This window comes from Anas acuta, chromosome 11, assembly GCF_963932015.1.
Source record: "Anas acuta chromosome 11, bAnaAcu1.1, whole genome shotgun sequence".
In the NCBI taxonomy this organism is placed as follows: domain Eukaryota; kingdom Metazoa; phylum Chordata; class Aves; order Anseriformes; family Anatidae; genus Anas; species Anas acuta.
This window is the reverse complement of record NC_088989.1, coordinates 14,672,062-14,693,394: the sequence shown is the minus strand read 5'-3', so window position 1 is coordinate 14,693,394 and position 21,333 is coordinate 14,672,062. Positions and strand designations below refer to the sequence as shown.

The following is a 21,333-nucleotide window of genomic DNA, read 5'->3' as shown; positions in this document are numbered from 1 at the left end:
TAAATTTCCTTGTGTTCAATTTTATAAAACACATTCATAGTAGGAAGAAAGCCAAGACATTGCAAAAATTCTGTAATATCTCACTAACATAGAACACCACTTGCAGGTTAAGCTTAAATAGTCCTATACATATGAAACAACATTTGGAGGAAAAGAAAAATCCTGTTAGTTTCGATTTTTTCCTAACTATGTGAAGGGGCACAGAATATAGCAGATACCACCCACATACAAATCTGAATGAGTCATGCATGCAGTTCCTGCTATTTTCTATGCAGATGCTTTGGTCAAAAAAAAAAAAAAGAAAAAAGAAAAACCCCGAAACAAAAACTACAACCAAACAAAAATAAATCAAACAGCAACAATAAAAAAGGAAAAAAAAAAAAAGAAAAACAGTTAGGTATGTTGCTGCTTTTCTTTCTCTTCATGCCATTTTACACAGTCATTCATTTGAAAAGCTGCACAATAATTATGGTCTTCACAAGGGTTTAATTTGCACACGGATTTCCGTACCAGTGATCAGAAGATGTGTCACTGCGTTTTGCACACTAAAGCATGTATCTAATCAGTTTTCCGTTTGATTACAGCCTCCATTTTAAATGCATCTGTACTAACAGCAGGTCAGAAGTTGGGAAAAACACTGATGAGGCAAGTTGTGGGATACAGCACAGATTTTTTTTTGGTACAAAGCAGACAGGTTTGGAGGAGGGCACCCTCCCCTTCCCAGTGTTAGGGCTTCATTGACCCTTAGCCCACCCAGCCCGATTTAGCACCACTTCACGTGTGGTCCTCCACTCCTGGGCATTATTTCGTGGTTTTGTTTTTTTTTTTTCTCCTTAGTCAAGTTCTCTTAGTTTAGTACTTCGTACACACAGCCCGTTTCTCCAGTTGGAAACATTCTTCAAAGAAATGCATTGTCCTGGGTTCACCTCCCAAACATTTGTATGCTGCTGTTGTGTGCTTCAATGTCACTGTCCTGCTGAGTCGGAGGCAAGCTCACGCTGCTGTTTTCCTACTCCCTCTACATGACATTATGGTGAATCTTACACATCAGCAATGATGCAACTGCACGCCTAACACTGATGGATTTAAAAAAACAAAAAAGGCAAGCAAGCAAACAACAACAAATCACCACAAGAATTTACATAAAGTCCCAACAGAGCTTCTGATAAACACAGTTGCAAATGGGGTAGGAGAGAGAAATTAAAACTCTTTTGTCCACAGCTTGTTTGAACAGCTGAACATATCGAATGTGTGTCTTTTAAACAGCCACGTGTTAGCAGGGGTAAAAACTGAAAAAAATCCACAGAAAACAAGATGAGAGGGCAGATGAACATTTCTCCCCCCTACGCTGAAAAAGAGTTCAGTAAGGAATGAGAGCAATAAATTTCATTTCAAATTTAATTTGAAAGTCATTGATATCACTTGAATAATGGAGGGAGTGGAAGGATGCTGTTCAAATGGAATAAGGATATGAACTGGCCGATTTCAATCTTTCAGACTTCAGATAAGCTCATGCAGTTGTCTCTTTTTGTTGGTGGTGTTGGTGTTTTTGTTGTTGTTGTCGTTTGTTTTTTTTTTTAACTGGAGCAGAACCACTGCTGGAGCAGCATCACATTTCGCCAGTAACCTTTTTGCTGCTTGCATACTGGACGTGTGCTGTGCCAACGTAAATGCTCTGCATGCACCCCATACACTCAGCAGTACGCTGTGCACGCTGCGGCTACAAACCTGCCATGTTCAGACACAATCAACAATTACGCTATGACCAAAACAAGCTGCAGGTAATTTCTGTAACAGTTGGTTAAACGGCAAGTACATGAAAATGAAACAAGGAGCGAATGAGGATGACATTCTTACCGGGTGGTGGGATGCCTGGGATGCCTGGCATACCTGGCGGAAGTTGGTGGGGTGGGGGCACCCCTGGGTGAAGTGGCTGCATGCTGCCCATGCTAACAATGCCATCAACTGGGCCCTGCAAAGGTGGCAGCACCGGTGGATAGCCACTTATCATGCCTTGAAGGACACAACAAATTTCAAACATGCATCAATAACATGCAATATGATCTACACAGTAAGACATGCACTATCCACAACAAAAAAAAAAAGCACCTTTAGTACAGCAAGACGATACTACAATTAGTATCTTGCAAAAATGAACAAAAATAAAAATAAAGTTATAAATATGAAATGCTACACTTTTGATGAATTAGTATTTAGCGTATCTGTATGTTTCTCATGGGGCAGTAAATGCTGAATACTGAGACGTGTTAACACAAGGAGTAAATTCAGCCGCAATTAAATGTTACTAATGCAAGCAACTTTAACACAGCTTAAAGCTCTGCCATCTGCATACAGATTACAAACAGTGCTAACTACGCAAGCTTCACCAGCAGCCCTACTTCATGGGCTACCCTGGAGACCAAACTTGACTGGAAAAAGTAAACATCTATACATCTTTATGCAGTTCATATGCAAAATTAACTTGTAGAAGTCCTAGAATATTCACATACTTAAAACTAAAGGTAGTGGCATGTGTGGTTTTTCTTAAACCATCTTCAGTATGAATTTAAGAAATAACTAAAACTTTAAACCTGACAGCACTGGATATGCTTGCTGGGCTGCAGTGACTTAACGCTCTCCACATCTGACTGCAGTAAAAGGGTCTAAAAGGAGCACATAGGGTCACTCACTGAATTTAATTCTCAACGTTTACAAAGTGTCTTAATAGGGAAAACAAAGATGCAACCAAGATGATATTGTGCTGCTCAAAATGTTAGTTTGCTGCACATGGTGGAAAAGGACAGTTTGTTTTGGCTTGGGCTCACATTTGTTGCTGTCTGTTAAGCAAACTTACGCGAAGTATCTGCACTGTAGTATGCCCTAGAACTAAACCTGCTTGTTTTCTTGCTTATTTTCTATGCTTTTAGTGACTGTGTTGTCAGAGAACCAAGGAAGGGTGTTGGAAAGGCAATGGAAAGATGACAGGGGACAGAAGCAGGTTGTGAGATAAAAGGTAAGTTTAGAAATGTAAAATTCTGGTTTCTAAAAGGTTTCTGTAACCTTTTCCAATAAACCACTTACTGAATCTTTGCCACACTCTAAGTAACTCATAAAAGAAACTTTCAGAACTGAGATTTCTGAATTAAAACTGGCCAGAAACTCAATGTCAGCTCTGCCTGAACGTTTTCTCATCAAAGCTGTTGTGAGCTCAGGATAGAAACACCTTCAGCAGCTCCAACACACAAGCTGAATTTGTCACCTGCTCTGGAGAGTTGCAAAGGTGAGGAACCTGAAATTCCAAAGGTGAGGAAATTGAAATTCCAAAGCTTTACGTTGAACAAAGAACTGAACTTCGTAGAAGTTTTCGTTTTCTTCTGAATACGCAGGACACCTAGATCAGCACTTACTAAGTAGCTCTTTGGTACCTATTTCAAATATCTAGAAATTATCTGTACCTCTGTATCAACACAATGAAATCTGTGTTCCTAATGGGAGAAGTCAAAGAAGAAAACAACAGAACTATCCCTAGAATAATAGGCTTTTGCTGTAGCTACTGCCTGATACTTCCACTGCACCCCAAGCAGCAATCACATCTTCATTTTTCCTACAAACAATTCTGAAGCTTTTAAAGAAAAAAAAAAAAAAGGACCAAAAAACACCACAAAGCAAAAACAAACCTTGAACAAAACAAGCCCACACTTGTCAATCACAAAAGCTCATTTCTATATTTCCAGACGAAATACTTAATAGCTGACTGGGATAAAAACACTGGGAATTGGTGTCCATGAGAAGTCAGTTCTTGTAGCTCCTCACAAGCTTGTAAGTGCAGCCACTTTCATACCCCATACATGACTTACCATTTTGATTTTAAACTAATAAGCTTGGGCAAACTATTTTCAGCTCCCACAGCTGTGATTTACTCTTTTAGCTTACTCTTTCTCCCCCCTCTACTTTTTTTTTTTTTTTTACTACAACGATATAAGTTTAAATAAGCTTTTGTAACACCTGAATTTAAAAGCAACTAGAGCACTGTGCACTAAGTGAAAATATATCTCAAAAGGATATCCAGTTTTTTTGTACCTGTGGGTCATAAACAAGTGATGAAGAAGTTCTCTGAAACAGAGAAAAGCAACTGAATGCTTTCAATGACTTAAAGATGGAGGAGGATGTAAAAGAAGTCTCAACAGAGTAAGGCACTTCCAAGTAAGACGTGGAAACCAAAAGAAGGAAGACTGCATTTTTCAAAATGGGAAAAAAAAAATCAGCAAGAATTGCTAAAGAACCACTTGATCATCCACTTAATGAAGCATTTCACAATGACAGAGTAAAGAGACCTAACAGGGTGAGCTATAAGATGATGGTCTTGAACAGAGGTATGCTTTTGAGGAGGCTGCCACAGGAAGGAAGGTAACACGTGTGGTTTGCAGAAAGCCCAGCTGCTGGAAAGCTTTTAAGAAAGTGTTAATAAAAGTACTACTGCCTATCAATACCTACACCCCCCCCAAAAAAAAGGAAAAGCGACACAATACCAAAAAACAAGAACCAAATCAAGAAAAAAACAACCACAAGGTGATGACATTGCTATGCATTCTGGATTAAAGTAGATTACTCACAAAGAAGACTAGTGCTGGAGATATTTTTTTTTTTGGAAATATATGCACAAAGATGTGCACACACACACACCAACTGCAAACAGTTCAGAAAAATCATCACTGCAAGACAAAAAAAATCTACAAGGTGTTGAAGGAACAAAGTTTAAAAAATAAACAAAGGAACAACTAAAAGAAATGCGCAATTCAGTGTAAACAAATGCTTTATAATCTGGAGACCATGAACTAAACAAGGAATGTGCCTTCTGTCTAAACATCCATGCAACCTATTTTCTGAAAAAATGTTTTAGAGACCATAATGAAAAACACTTCAGGCTGGCAGCTCTAAGTATGGCCACAGCCAGCAAGACACATAAAAAGAAAAATGACAAAAGAGTAAATGGAATAATTGGAATGCCATAAGGGAAATTTAAAACAAACAAAACAAAGTCAAAAATAAATGAAAAAATAAAAACACCAAACCTCCAAATACTCATTTTTACCTACTCAGCACTATTTTGACCTTGACTGAAGCCACCCAGCTATTGCTAACCAGAAATGGGGGAAGGAGAACAATCTATCGGGTCAGACCTAATTTGTTCTCTCACAGATGTAAGGCTGATTTCCATAAAAGACTCTTCAGATCTTATCTGGAGATACTTCTGAGCACACTGCCTACGAACTCAAGTCGGACTATGACTGGCAACGACCACAGCACCTCGCAACAGGGACCACATGGAAGAGTTCTCTGAACTGGTCTGAAAATCACCTGATAAAAGCACTAATGTTGGGATTTTGTACTTGTGTTTGCAATGACACTAGAACCTAGAGTACAACACTTATATCCAACTAACAATTCTTACGCTTGGACTTAAAGCCTGGTATGGATTTCTGTTTGCCTCTCACCTCCCTGACAATTAAAAAACCATCATTTGCCTCCAGCTTTACCATGTCCACTGGTGCCGCATGCACTACAAGAGCATTCAGCTCCCTCCCCTCCTGCCGCAGCAGGGCTAAACGTGACCTTGGCAAAGCAGAGCGAATAAACACGACTGCACACCAACAGAACAGGCCTACTGCCCGAGGAGGAGCCTTTCTCTGCGCTTTCAACAGGCTACTCACTAGTGGAGCACGTAACGTGGGACCGCCAGCCCACTGCTGAGGCTACGTACAGTCACCATGAAGAAAGACTGAAGAGCTTGAGCCTTTTCTTCCGCAAGAACAAAGTGACCCAAGAGAGTGTTCAGAGTTATGAAGGGGGGTTGATATAGTGGATGAGGAAAAAATGGTCATAGCTCCTACGTTTTACCTGCAACGGGTGTCAACTGCTGATTGAGCATCCCCATTGGTGTTGGTGGCGGCACCACCCCCATAAGAGCCCCGACAGGAGTGCCTGCCCGGGGGGAGGGATTCTGCTGCTGTGCTGCTCGCTCTCTCTCCTGCTGCTCAGCAACTTTAGCTGCCCGCTCTGTAAAAGTATTTTAGATTTTCAGTTCTGTTTTGTAACCCAGAATTTCAAAATATTATCTGTTCATTAAAAAGGACTAGTCAAACACTGGCATAGTTTAGTCAAATATAAAGTAGAACAGATGAATCTTTGTATACAGCATATGATTTGATTTCATGTGGCTGCAGCTAAGACTTTTAGAGAACCTTGCATGAAAAATAGTCCACAAAGTTTTATCTTTTTCTAAAAAAATAAAATAATAATAAAAAATAATCATAATAAAATAAAAATTTGAAAAGTCAAAGAACAAATTGGATAATAACACCAGTGTTACCAACATGAAGCAGCAGTCCAGCACTAGGCTCAGTCCGCACTAGGAGAACATGGCAAAACGTTCCCTCTTTGACACCACTGGCTCAGCTAAACCAGTCCCAGCCAAGGCCAGCAGCTCTCCCACAGACAGGAATTTTGAGCACCCTGTCTCTCACATGTGCCCTAAAGCAAGATGCAAATAGCAGGCAGCAGTGCCAGTGGTGGCCCGTTTCTTCCTGGGCTCCCCACTTCTTTTCTTGTTGTTGCATTTTTGGGGTTTGTTTATTGTTTTTTATTACTGATGCAGCCGAAAAGCAGTGGCAAAGTTGGGAAGCACTTGCAAAGTTTTTCCCTAGTGTAGATAGGTCCTTAGTGTTTGGAACATAACAAGCAGCAGTTTGATGAAGCAAAAATATTTTTCTTTTGCCTCTTTCTGTTGTTTTCCCCATTTTGGTCCCCTCTGAGCTATTTTTTTTTTTTTTTTTTTTTTTGCTGAAGATGTCTAACTCACATTGTGCTGCTCACTGGAGGTCATGTGTGTCCTTTGTACGATGAATCTGGTCATTATCTCAATCAAGTTTCTCACTGTGACTGCAAGAACAAAAGATCTACTGCAGGGGAATCTGACCAGAGGACAATTTTATATTAAGAGAAGGACAAAGGGTCATGGGAAGAAGAAAAAACAACCAACCAAACAAAAAACCCATCCCCACTCCCAAAAAGAAAACAAGCAAACAAAACAAACAAAAAAAGAACAAAAACAAGCAAACAAAAAAAGAAGGTATACCGAATGCCCACTGAAGATGCTTTTAGGGCATGCAAGTTGCTGATTTGTTCACTCTGAACATCGTCTCTTACTGACGCAATGAGGAACAACAAAGGATAAACGAATGCAGCATACATCTCCAGCAAATTTTAACAACAGTGAATGCAGGACTAGAAGTTTTCTTGCAGCTGGTGGAAGATGAAAACTGCCACTAAAACAGCAACCAAGGTCCTCTGTCAAACAAGGCTAAGAAGTTCATCAAGGAGATCGAGTTATGAATGCATCCTGCCAACGTTAGACACTTTTTCCAGTATATGACTGCAAACATATCACGCATTAGTCTTCTGTAGGACCAGTTTGTGCAGCATCTAGCACAGCATCCACACACTGAAAGACCAGTTTTATTTCACAGGCATTTCCCTCCTTTTCACTCCTGTCATTTCAGGAAGAGATGACGACACACAGAAACTCCTGAAAATTTACTACAGGCAACTCATCTGCACAAAATACATGAGTCGTTTAAAGATAGATCCTGAAGTAGAAAAAGGAGATAATCATCTTCAGACCAGAGTAAGCGTTTAGGGAAAAGATGAAGTAGTTGTTCTGATTCTCACCTACTGCTGGCCAGTTTAAAAAAAAAAAAAAAAAAAAGTCAGACAAAAGCCAAAAGCAAAAGTTCTGGAGGTACCCTGGTGAACGAGAGGTTACTGTTAAGCATTCAGTTTTATCAGACTTCAGACTTGAAGAAGGACCTGATGTAGGACAACACTTGAGTGTTACCTTGTCTGTCCATGCTGTGGCTGCCACTCATTCACTAACAGATGGAACAACACTGCCAGAGGGAACCGAAGGGGGTGTCTGAAAGCTCAGCCTCGAACACTCACCTTAATACTCATTGCACCTAACCCCAAATCATTTAAGCCAGGACTCGAGATCATTCAAAAGCCATTTCCAACACATCTCAAGAGACAGGAAAGAGATCGTGCTTTGAACAAAAAGCTTTACCTTAGGACAGGCCTTTGCCTCAAACCCCACACATAACTTTATTTTAAGGAGTTTCCACAGTGCAGTTAGCCACGAGGCATTTTCAACACAGCCTGTTCTTTGATTAACTACTGCTAAAACCCAGCTACTAACCTGCACGTATGACGAATGAAATTTTCAGTGGGTCAAAAGGAATCAAAAATGCAGACTGCTTTATTACCAAAACACGGAAAGGCACTTCTCCATTCAAGTGTCAAACCATGCCAGTTCCCTGGTATCCCTGGTGCAGTGTCCACACTAGAGAGTACAGGAATTTTGACTTGTCACAGGGGAAGGAGTGGAGTTTCTCTCCTTTCAAGCATGGTAATGAGTAAACAGTTCGGATGCTTTGTAACCCCATCACGACCCCTCCAAAACAAATAAAAGCCTAGTCCTGGGCAAACACCAAGCTGGAAAAACTGCAGCCCGAGACTCAAAAGCTTTGAAAATTTTAAGGCTAGGGAGGGTTAAAATGGAAGCACTCAGAATATCGTTAACACAGGGGACAGACACTGTTGCTACTGTTAGGTTACAATGGAAGTGTGAGCATCACAATGCTCAAGGGATGACAGCTAGCCGTCCTAGTGCTCGAGCTTGCCTGTCAATAAAAGATGCCACATGCACCTACACTGGTGTAATAGCAAACTACAACAGGAAAAAAGGCAGGCCATAATACTTTCACAACAAGAGAGCATTACCATTTCCCTTCACAACATTTGCAAAGATGACTCGCACGCGGTGGTGCTCAACCCTCCAGAACTGCAAAGAGGTACTACTGCAAGTTCACAAAGGACTGAGGAGGCTGAGGCTGTAAAGCACAAGGCAAACCTCCAGTTTGAGGTATCAGAGCAGCCTCTACCACTATGAGCATGCAAAAAAGTTATCACCCTCACTTTTAAAAAGTAACTTTATAACTTAACTGGACAATACCTGTCTAAGGGGTTGAAACTTTCCTATCCAATAAAATTGTAACAGTTGCTTAAAAACTGGGCTTTATATTGGAAATGTTGAGACATTATTAACTGAAACAGTAACTCCGGATGTCAAGCTACTGTGTTTGCTTGGATAGGGCCTGCTGTTAAGGATCATCTGCATTTTGATTTTTGGTCAAATAAAGCTGAAACAACGAACAGTATCAGTAGGAAAACGAGAGAGAAAGAGAAAGAAAGAGAAAAAGAAAGAGAGAGAGAGAGAAAGAGAGAGAGAGAGAGAAAGGTCTTTTGAAAGTACCTCATCCCTATTAAGTGTTTCTTGGCTTAATTCAGGATAAGAAATCTCTCAACAAACATCAGTTACAATGGTTAATATTGAGACTGAACAACAGGTCACATTTACAGTATAAGTCTGTATCCCTGATTTTATTATACCAAAGCTCTTTCAGACTCTCAGTACAGTTAACTGAGAAACTTGTTTTCTGCTCTACTATACACTTTCTTACCTGGTAATACAGCTCTGAAGAGCTTCTTGTCCAAAAGTTCCCTTTCTTGCTGCCCCCTCCATGTCCTCCTATACAGAAACTTTTACAAGCCATTTTTCCAGCTGACTTCCAGCACTAGGGCTTCAAGCCCTTTTACTTCTAATTCTTCCCCATTTCTTTTGTCTTTGTTCATTTGATTATTTGTGGCAAGGATATTTCAATTATCAGTTGTACACTACATAACTTAAACATGCTCTTTGCTCCTCTTCAGTCAGCTCTCAATATGAACTCCTCTTTAAGGCACGTCCAGAACACAAACACAACTACTTCCTTTTATAAAACTGGTCATCTGAGTCATAACATCAAACATGTTCAAAGAGAAAAAGTGTAAAAAGAGAGTTTAGCATTTTAGTTTTTATTTACCTTCATATTCTGCTTTCTTTGTTGCTTCCAAGTTTCTCCATTCAGTTCCTACAAGCCTGCTGAGCTCTCCAAAGGAATAGTCTGGGTGCTGAGCTTTAATCACAGCTCTCATCTCACTGCTAAATAAGATGTAACCACTCATGTTGATCTTCCTTTTCGATCCCTCCTTCTTGGTGCTGCCCTTAACAGACTTGGGAGTGGACTGCGAGAAAAAGCAGTTATGACCACAAGCATACAACAGAGAAGTTTCTCGACATTAAAAAAATCAAAGCTGAAAGAAACAGCATGTAAAAATATTCTCAAATTCCTCTTGTATATATCTGTACAAGACCCATTCAACTTAACAGCCCCTAAAGAGAGATTGCATCTCCTACCAATGCAAACAAGCACACATTTACAGCAAGTACACAGGTGGGGAAAAAAAAAAAAAAAAAAAAACCAACAAAACAACACCACAGCAAAAACAAAAAGCAAAACACAATGATCTGATGCTTTTTAACCCTTCCAGACATAAAGACAACCTTATAATGGAGGCTTCAAAAAGTGTGCAGCAACACAGCACAGAACGATCACTATTAGCTGAAGTCATTCCTAACTAACCAAGAGGACTCCGAAGGGCTGAGTAGCAAGTAAGGGACTATTTAGAATGCCAGAAGAATAACAGTAATTGTGCTGCTATCACAGATGTCATCCGTTATGCTGCTCAGAAATATTGCCAACACAAGTTAAGTAGAAGGTTTTATTTGCATTGCAGATTTTAGGGAATTGCTTTCACATTTATTCCCAGGCCTTTGCAACTCCCACCTCCTTGTCTTCTATCCTCCAGTCTTCTCATCCCTAAGTGCTCTCTATTTTGCCTGCCAGACATTCCTTTATCTCCCAGTTCATAAGTACCCATTTCTCCCTGAAAAAAAAAGCAAAGCCCGGTTTTTCTGATCACTGTCACCCGCACACCAGGTTCACATGCCCACCTGTGTGCTGATGAGCAACAAATATTCCATTCTATCCAAGATCTGCTCCTTTGCTCTTCCCACCCTGGCTGTTCCTGTTGAGAGCTCCTTGACATTTCCAGCCACCAATATTTAAACTGTTCTGACAACCACTGAGATGCCACCTGTATGTGATGTATGGGAGACCATAATTCACCCATTCACTAGCCAATAAGGCCCACAAACACGTCAACATACTGAAACCCTCAAAAGGGCTTCCTCATATCTTGAGCACTAGATTTCTCACATCTCGAAGAGTGTAACTGTTTCCAAATACTTGGGGGGAAGTGGCAGAGAGGAAAGAAAAATATATGCAATTGTTCTCTTCCTACCCTGAAAGTCCTGGCCATATTACTCCATTTATTCGCTGCTCTAAGCCCAACTGTCCAACACTCATCTCCCAGCTAAACACAAAGCTTCAGCTATACCAAAGCTTTCTAAAAGTCTTACTCATGAACATAAACCAGGCAGTGGATAAACTGAGGCATGCTGGTGCGTTATTCCAGGCTTCATTGTATTCATTTTCAAACTGCCTTCAATGTTTTCATCATGAGGCTAACGACAATATTTGGCTTTTTGGAAGGAAGTTTTCTAGGTTTGTCTCTATGATGGAGGAAGCAGGAAAAAAACCCACACAGGTTCTGGTATGACAAACTGCTTGTACAACACATCCTAGCTTCTCAAGGAAGCTCACGTTGGCAGGTGAAGAGTTCTCAATGCAGAAACAGGTAAATCCAACTATACCTGTGGTCACGTAACATTAAGGCCTACTCATTGGTTTGAAAGGGAAAGCAGGATTTTGAGAATTTTTATGAAAACTGAACTCAGAATTCTTATTTTTCCATTATTTTACGTCTCTGATAAGACAATTTTTAACATAATCTTATCCATTTGAGGCAGATAACTGCATAATAGATTAGATGTAGTATGAGAAGAAATAAACCAGAACCCTCTTCAATGCCTTTTCTCAGCCATACTGCTAAAGCAAAAAAAAAAACAAAAAAAAAAAAAACACAAACAAACAAACAAACAAAAAAGTTCCACATCTTTTTCTTTCTTAGGTACTGCTTCCTGATTTACAGCAAACTGCAGCAGGAGAACATCATTCACCTATTTGTCAAGCCCCACACCACCACATATTCAATCATCTTGTCTCCTTTTATTCTCAGGTGCAGTAAATGCTTCTTTTGTTATCAGGAAAAAAGGGTAAAAATAACAGGAGTTTTAATAGTGTTTTTTTAGATAAAATTGCATACATTTAAGAGAACACAAAGCAAACATATGCCTTTTACCTGGGAGCTCTGTTTAAAATGACACTTTTCAAAGGAGACATAAATAGAACAATTATGTTGGGCTGAAGAAGACAGTTTCTTTCTGTGCTATGTGTTACTTATCTCTCTGTCAAAGTTAAATTGTGTTTTGAATGCCAGCTCAGACACAACATGCCTCTTATTTCCAAATCAGCAGCGTGAGGAATCTGCAAGGGGGTACTTATGAATCATCCTTCACCTCTCAGAATACTCTGCTATTGATCCTTTTCATTTTTTTCTTATTTTTTTTTTTTCAACTTCAATTTCTAGCCTTCAGAGGTCACATCTGTCTGAAGGTATATACACGCACACTGGGTATTTCCATTTCCATGCTTAGCAACAGTATTATTTTGATGTATAAGTTACCTTCCCCCTTCCTACAATGTTATATTAGTTGGCTAATATGGATAACAACATACATGCTTTTTGTAATACCTGGCAAGAGTTCTCGTGCTATTTACAAATTCAACACTAAAAAGCAAGAGCAGCAGTCAGCTTTGCATGGGAAAATGTCTCTGGTGATCTGCTCACATAGCAAAAATCATGATCAAACAAAACTAAAGGTTTGAATTTCATCAATTGTTTTCTTTCTTTTTTTCTTTCCCTTTTTTTTTTTTTTTTGTGACACATGGTCACATCCTTTCTTCAACTGCCAATGAAGCTATCACTTCACAGTCAATGTAACACAGCAGAAGTCCATACTGCTGGTTACAAACACTTCCAAACTCCCTCTTGTTCCCAGCAGGTCATTCCCATTGCCTCCTTAGTTTGCTGGCATTAACTTGGATGTGAGAATGTGACGAGACAGATAAAACAATCTAACCCAGTTGTCAAACATTTTTGGTTAGGTGAACTTCCAGCTAAAGCAGTTCCCCAGCCTGTTTCAATACTCATACATTACAGCCAGGGCTTGTGTGAGAGATGCAGCAAGCGAGGGAGGGGACAAAGCGCTCCATTTAAGCAGCAGCAACAACTCGTGCCATGTTCAAGCATCACATACCCACATGATTTCCCATTTACTATTTGTCCATTTATCAGGAATTTAATTTCAAAATTCCTATGATGCACAGCAAGACACATTAATAGCTCTCACTTTTTTTCCTCTCTCAAGTTCCAATTTCCAAGTGTGAACAGTAACAATAAAAGTGATTTTCTTCCTTCATGAATGTGCAGCATTTTCTAAAAAACACTTGTCAAAACTCTAGCACCCAAATCTAGCTTCTTTCAAAATTTAAGGAAAAGCTTAAAAAAAAAAAAAAAAAGGATGCTAGGTAACCCCTAAATTACAGTTAAACCCTCACATCCTAACCTTATCTTTAATATGAGGGCCTATTATTTCTTAAAAAGTGTCACAGAAAACCTACTAACAAGAAACAATATTGACATACATGTATACAAAAACATACCCTACAAGATTTTCCTAAGCTGAATGATACTTCCTTTGACAGACTTAAACATTACTACATGGATGTCATATTGGATATGCTATAACTGTTCTGTATAATTACTCCACAGACCAGTAAACTGAAATATAAATCTGTTCTGTGAAAAAATGTTGGTTTTTTTTTTGTTTTTTTTTTGTTTTGTTTTTTGCCTTGAGGAAAGAATGAGGAATATAGATGTTTAAAGGTCTCTCAAAGATTTTTACCTGTGGTGGAGTATAAGGCATTATATCCAATTCACTAGCTAATGGGGTCTGAAGCTGAGGCATAGAAGGTGTTTCAGTGATGTCACCTTCCTCTTCTCCCATCTCTTCTATGTCCTCATCACCTCCTTCCAACTCAGCAAATTTTGCTTCTAGCTGCTGGATCTTCTTCTCCAGAAGTGGAGATGGTTCCTTCTGAGGAACTATGGGTTTTCTGAAAGTTAGAGGAAGAAGAAAAAAAACAGATGAGAATGTATTCATACTTCACAGGACACAGCAAATATTCTGAAGAGGAAACCAACTTTTCTTCTTATGTGACTGAACAACACGGAAACAATGGTGACTTAGGATACGCCTGTGCTATCTTTCAGAACACTGAGCAGAAATCATTCAGTATCCATAGCCAGTGTTTTATTTCAGTCACTTGTTGGAAGGATTTTTTTTTTTTTTTTATTAGTTAGAAGGCAATTTCAATGCAGCAAATAATTCATCTCTGCAACAGAAGGAAGTTAACAGCACAACTTCCTTAGGTCTTACGTTTTTCTTTAGTTAGAAATTATTTTGATTATGTTCACCAATTGGAAAGCTAATTGTTATCCATACTGAGGACTCAGGTATTTTAACGATGTCCAAGACCTACTAACCTACTAATCCAAAAATGTGACAAGTTTTACTAAAGTCAGGAGAAGAAAAAAGTAAACATCTGCTGGTATTAAGACTGAAAAAAACTTATTTGGACTTCTTCCTCAAACTTGTTTTAAAAAACATGCAACCAGATTTAATCTTCAGCAGTGACTTTTATGTATGTACTGGGTCTGCCTGGGGTGGAGTCAATTTTTATCATGACAGCCTGTATGGTGCTGCCTTTTGGATTTGTGACCAAAACAGTGTTGATAACACACGGATGTTTTAGCTCTTGCTGAACAGTGTCACATCACCACACTGTCGAGACCTTTTATTTCCTCCACTCCCCCACTTTGAGTTGGCTGGGAGTGGGCAGAAAGCTGGGAGGGGACACAGCCAGGATAGTTAACCCCCACTGACCAAAGCAGTACTGCCGTATCATGTAACATCATAAAAACCGGGGGAAAGCTGGAGAAGGGTGTGTGTGTGGGGGGGGTCACTTGAGGCTATGGTATTTGTCTTCCAAAATATACATAGCTTGTGCTGATGCCCTGCTGTCAGAAAGTAGCTAAACATCTGCCAGCCAAGATGAAGTAGTGAATTATTTATTTTGCTTTGCTTCAAAAATTGTACCATCTTTGTTTTAACCTGCAAGTTTCTCTTGCTTTTGCCCTTCTAATTCTCTCCCAGATGCCTTTGAGGGAAGTGAGCAAGTGGCTGGATGGGGGCTTAGCTGCTAACTGGGTTAATTCACCACAATTCAGATGAGTGCTCAGGTGACTCCCTTATTCCCATACCATTTTTACCTAAAATAGTATATTTCATCATCGACAACTTTTGCAGAAAGTGAAAACCTCTTGAGCCCCTTAAATTTCTTCATTTGTTTATCACTTTCATTGTAGCGGCTCTCACAAAGAAAAACATCATTTTCAGAAATTTCTGTTGGCCTGCAGGAGAGGAAGTCCTTGAACGACAGAACAGCACACTTCCCTGCAGAAATGAAATGAGCTGGTTAAGAAGGCAACCACATTTGCAGACATTTTACAAAAAGTTTGGAAACTCATTTTTTTTTCCTGGTCACATAAGTATCAACCCAGTATTTAGGCCAACTACAGGAAATACATCAACTGACATCCCTATTAAATAACGTCACTCATAAGAAACCCACAGAATTCAGCCTTTGGATTTCATTTTTTAACTTCTGGTTTTTTGTTCTTTAACAAAAACAACGATCACGAGTCTGTTAATGATATTTAGCACAGCATTTTAACTACAGAATATATGTAGTTGAGATGTACAGAAAGTACATAATAGCACCTCATTTTAAAAAAATCAGCTTCCTTCTCAATTGACTTTCCAGTTAACATACTAGAACAATGGATTTTTCTGTTCTCCGACTGCAGAAAATGTTTGCTTTGATTCATGTGTAATTCCCTTATTTTAAGGAAGCTTCCTCATCATGAAAAACCTCACTGCAGGTCCTAGAGACAAGAATGCATAGTAGGAATAGATTGAATGATCTCTCCTCATTCACTCAGTATGAATTTGGAGTCAAGCCAACCTGTCACTAGAAATTATGTCAGATTTTTTTTTTTTTTAATGTACAGAATGAGAATCTCCCATTGGTTTTAAAGTTGTTAACAATTACCCAAAATGCAAGTCATAGGACAGGTCTCCTCCAAGTTACTTAAAAACACTTCCTTCTTGTAGAACATTTTAGTTGGTTCATGTTCAGTTTCTTCAGGATGGATAAAGATTGGACCAAAGAAATATGCAGCTCCGTCTCGCACCCACATCTTTTCAATTCTAGAAAGAAAAACAAACCACTGACATAAATGAAAGGCCATCCCTCCTAATGAGTTAGCTGGATGTACTGACTTGTTCAGGAAGACTTTGAAATGAGTGAAAAAAAAAAAAAGGCCAGCCTACTCCAATTGTACAACTGTCATTGTTTTTAAAACCAGGCTGATAAACTTCCACCTCAGCCCACTAAGAGCTTCTAACTTCTGGTTCCATTTAGGAGATTATTTCCCATCCTCTTTCATACTTGTTTCAGTAAGACAGTCTTTTGTCCAAGGTATTTTTATAGACACAATCTGCAAAAAAAGAAGTTGCACCTACCTTCCTACCCGAGGTCGCACTAATCCATGTGATTTTATGAAGACACAGTCTCCAACCTTAAGCCACATATCATTGTAACAGAGCTGTTCGAAGTAATGACAACCAGGTTCTCCATTGGACATTTCTACTGGAACATCTTCTTTGTCCTGCAGAAGAATACACACTTAGAAACTCATGGAGGAAGGAAAACCAAACACATGAAGTGATGCCATGTGCAAGTAAACCAGACTTTTCTTTATGTCACCAATAATAGGCAAATAGCAAAAAGACCTGTAAATGCAAAAATGAGGGGCCTTAGAATTTAAAAATGAAACATACAAGCCACAGATATCCTCCAAGTATGGTGCAAGCCTTCCTATTTCACAATCAAAGCCGTAATTTTGCCAGCAATTCCCAGGTCCTTTTTCGTTCTATTGCTTCAAAGTTATGGACTTTGAAGCCTTGCCTGCCTGTTTTGATGGCTTGTTATAAAGCACAGCAAAAACTTCAGAAGGCAAGAATAAGTATTTGGCCAAGTTAAGATACATAAAAATTTAATGATTCACCTCTCATACACAATAATATGAATACTCCATATATATATGGAGTACAAAAATCACACAATTTGTTCTATTTCTTACTTTTTAGTTAAAACTCATTGCCTCAATTGACCATTTAGTTCAGATTACAAACAGCCAGTTTGTACCGGCTATCCTATGTACAACATAGGATACCCCCCCTCAAAGTGTGGCAGGAAAAGATCTCAAGTTTTCCTTCTCTTGGTAGAAAGAATTCCTTCTTTTGTCTGACAGTGAGTGTGCTGGATTTTCTATTCTGAGGTTCTGTTAAAAAGTACTCAGAATGTAAGTAGAGTTGTGACTAAAATTATTTTATGTAAATTTGATTACATTTATTGCAATTAAATGTATTTAAATAAATCAATTTAACTTATAACTCTAAGCACAATAAAAAATATTTTGCCTAGTAAGTTGGCCAGAAATATTTTTACTTGTTTTGAAAATAAACTGTTCAGCTATTAACCATAAGTAGGTCACAAAGAATACTATATTATGTATTGCTTGCTGCTGCCTAGCTACTAACAATTTTACTGAAACACTACATAACAAAGCATCTCTGTGAGCTAAAATCGGACTTTTAGCCCCACTGATACTTTAGGATTACAACAAACTCTTCAGTTGAAATGTATTTTTTTTCTAAAGCAGTAAAGAAAAAAAAAAAACAACCCTTAACATGATCACAAGAAAGCATTTGTAAAACTTAACAAACTGGTACACATTTCTTTTTTTCTTTGGACTGTGAATGCTTTGTTTCTATTTATGTATTTTATGTATAATAATTTATAACAGATTTTGTATTAATCTATTTTTTGTGTCTGGACGTGTCTATGAAACCTCGGTCCTGAGGGCTCACATTTCATCATTCTTTATCTGTCAAACACACCAAATGCTCATCTTATTATCTTGCATACCTTTTCAAGATGAAGGATACTTTCTCCCACCTTACTGTCTTCTAATGTTTCAGAGTGTTTCTCTTCCTCTGCTTTGTCTGTATTAGCAAACACAGAAGCAACACGGACCACAGGGAGGGGCACATCTCGTGGAACAAATCTTACAGAGCTTACAGGCATAGTCCACAGTTTAATTTTTTTAAAAGATTTTGTCTTTGCAGAATAACGTGACTCACATACATAGACATCCTCATCTCTAAAGTTTTCAGGACACAATTTAAAATATTCCTGCAGAATGAAGAAAATTACATTTTTAGATGAAATATTTCAGTAATATATCCACCTCCCCAAACCCCCACCAAAGACATGGTGGGCTCCCTCTGACATGGCCCATTTTTTCCTGTGCATTTATCAGAAACGTTTTAAGACTGATTTTTATGGCAACCTTTAAGAAGTTGCCTTCAATTTTTCTCCTATATGCTCTGGAAATATTAGCTAAGTACTTAATAAATAAATGGTTCTATAAAGCAGCCAGCACTGGAAATCATCCATCACTTGGATGAACTACAAATCTCATGAAGCAAATGAAGACTACAAATAGTATATAAGAACAAGTCCTTTTTTTTTTTTTTTTAAATATGTGTTAGTAGAATACTTACAACTTATAATATCTATACGTCTTCAAGAAAATCTCATGGAGAATATTAGCTGTTTAGCAAATTAGTTCAAAGAGTTTCTCACCTTTACAAACATGACCACGCATTTGCCCAAAATTTTGCTAACTGGAACTTTATTGTAATAGTCACTTTTAAAAACCTCTTTCTCCAAGAACTTCCGTGTTGCAAGATGAAACGTTTCGTTTGGTCGATAAAACCAACAGCCATACAGCCATTTCTCTCCTTAAAAAAGACAAAAAAGGGGGGAGAGAAAGGAAAAGATCAAAAAAGGTGTATTTTCTAGTGCACAAACAAGCAAAACCAACTACAGATTGTATTATTTATCAAATAGCCACATAGTAATTTATAAAGAGCAAACTAAACTTGTTTAAAACAGGAAAAGATTCCTTGACTGTTTCAGGTGAGAAAAACTAGATTACTTAGAAATCCTGCAAACTGCTTTTTTTCCAAGAAAACCAGTTCCTTCTCTATTTGGGTGATTCAGGTTCTGCAGAACCAAATGTCTATTGGAAACACAGCCTACAACTTACTTATAAATCTTGCAATGGCTTCCAACATTTGCAGTTAAATGCATCCAACTTCGGTTCAGAAATTTCTATTAGCACAGAAAAAGATGCTCGTTCCACTTCAAAGAGCCTATTTTTTGGGATGCTTACCATTTAGGGTGGGTAGTAAAGGAGAACAAGAAAGCATGTGTTGATCCATGAACTTTAGTAAAGTTCTTTCGGGACAAAGCAACTCAAACAATCAACAATACTCATCAGTCCACACATAATTTTGCGAATGCAATAATTAACATCTACACAGACAGGGCTCAGATTTGAAGATGTAAGAAGTTTCACTGTTTGTCTTTCTATACCAAAGGCATCCTTACCAGCAGAATCTTCCCACAGCCTCTCAATGCAGACTATGTGAGGTTGCAAGTTGGCTTCAGCAGGCTCCACATAGACATAATCTCCTACATGGTACATGCTGTTCTTGAAGCTGCAATCCTGGCTGTAGGTCCGATGCAAACTTGACAATCCAGCTGAGCCAGAGGAATCTTCACTCTTTTCAGCTTCTATTTTCAAGAACAAGGGAAATAGACCTGAGTAATGCCCTATCAACCACGATTTCTGATGTGTACGCCTTTACCCTTTGCTTAGTGCTGGATAACTCACTCATCCCTGAAGAAAAATAAAAGACCTTGCACTGAACGCAGGCTTAAAGCATGTACTCAGATAGGCAGTGTAAGTGTCAACCTGCTTTAAGTATACACTTCAACTTTCAGTAACTTGGGGCCATAGCCATTGCTCCCCAAGAGGAGCAAAAGGAGTCTAGAAATAAACTATCAACTTTTTAATCATTCATGTAGCACTCTTCATGAATTGAGTCACTGAAGTTTTGTTTAGTCAATTACTTTAAAACAGTAATGCCTACTATTTGCACATAAAACAGTATTTTTGTTAGTAGTATTGAGCATGATACATATGCAAGTGCAGTTAAAAACAAAGAAAAGGAAGACAGCTGCAAGCCAGTGCATTACCACATGTTCACAGAATCATTTAGATTGGAAGAGACCTCCAAGATCATTTAGTCCAACCTCTGACCTAACACTAACCAGTCCTCCACTAAACCATATCCCTAAGCTCTACATCTAAACGTCTTTTAAAGACCTCCAGGGATGGTGACTCCACCACTTCCCTGGGCAGCCCATTCCAATGCCTCACAACCCTTTCTGTAAAGAAGTTCTTCCTAATATCCAACCTAAACCTCCCCTAGCACAACTTTAGCCCTTTCCCCCTCTTCCTTTCACTGGGCACATGGGAGAACAGACCAACCCCAACCTTGCTACAGCCTCCTTTAAGGTATTTGTAGAGAGCGATAAGGTCGCCCCTGAGCCTCGTCTTCTCCAGGCTGAACAAGCCCAGCTCCCTCAGCCACTACTCGTAGGACTTGTTCTCCAGGCCCCTCACCAGCTTCGTCGCCCTTCTCTGGACCCGCTCAAGCACCTCTATGTCCTTCTTGTAGCGAGGGGCCCAAAACTGAACACAGTACTCGAGGTGTGGCCTCACCAGAGCCGAGTAGAGGGGGACAATCACTTCCCTCAACCTGCTGGTCACACTGTTTCTGATACAAGCCAGGATGCTGTTGGCCTTCTTGGCCACCTGAGCACACTGCTGGCTCATATTCAGCCAACTATCAACCACTACTCCCAGGTCCTTCTCTGCCAGGCAGCTTTCCAACCACTCATCCCCCAGCCTGTAGCTCTGCTTGGGGTTTTTGTGCCCCAGGTGCAGGACCCGGCACTTGGCCTTGTTGAATTTTTAACCCAACAAAGTGTACACCAGTCCAAGCCAAGAGCAGCCAGTTTCTCAAGGAGAATGCTGTGGGAAACTTTGTCAAAAGCCTTACTGAAGTCAAGGTAGGCCACATCCACAGCCTTTCCCTCAGCCACTGAACACGTCACTTTGTCATAGAAGGAGATCAGGTTCGTCAAGCAGGACCTGCCTTTCATAAACCCATGCTGACTGGGCCTGATTGCCTGCTTGCCCTGCAAGTGC

General features: G+C 39.3%; 1 protein-coding gene across 13 annotated transcripts in view; it reads right to left on the bottom strand.

Moving 5' to 3' along the window:
• PBRM1 (polybromo 1) overlaps nucleotides 1-21,333 on the bottom strand; it is a 59,566-nt gene that overhangs the window by 4,197 nt on the left and 34,036 nt on the right. For 7 of the 13 annotated variants that reach the window (XM_068694716.1, XM_068694719.1, XM_068694717.1 and 4 more), the window contains 9 exons: nucleotides 19,665-19,850; nucleotides 18,855-19,012; nucleotides 18,135-18,401; nucleotides 16,667-16,812; nucleotides 16,194-16,351; nucleotides 15,352-15,535; nucleotides 13,925-14,135; nucleotides 9,978-10,179; nucleotides 5,899-6,057 (listed from right to left, as the gene is read on the bottom strand). In XM_068694716.1, the coding sequence (XP_068550817.1) occupies nucleotides 5,899-6,057; nucleotides 9,978-10,179; nucleotides 13,925-14,135; nucleotides 15,352-15,535; nucleotides 16,194-16,351; nucleotides 16,667-16,812; nucleotides 18,135-18,401; nucleotides 18,855-19,012; nucleotides 19,665-19,850 (1,671 nt within the window). Of the gene's footprint in view, nucleotides 1-1,857; nucleotides 2,014-5,898; nucleotides 6,058-9,977; nucleotides 10,180-13,924; nucleotides 14,136-15,351; nucleotides 15,536-16,193; nucleotides 16,352-16,666; nucleotides 16,813-18,134; nucleotides 18,402-18,854; nucleotides 19,013-19,664; nucleotides 19,851-21,333 lie in introns of all 13 variants that reach the window. The other 6 variants (XM_068694722.1, XM_068694724.1, XM_068694725.1 and 3 more) reach the window with 3 other exon arrangements.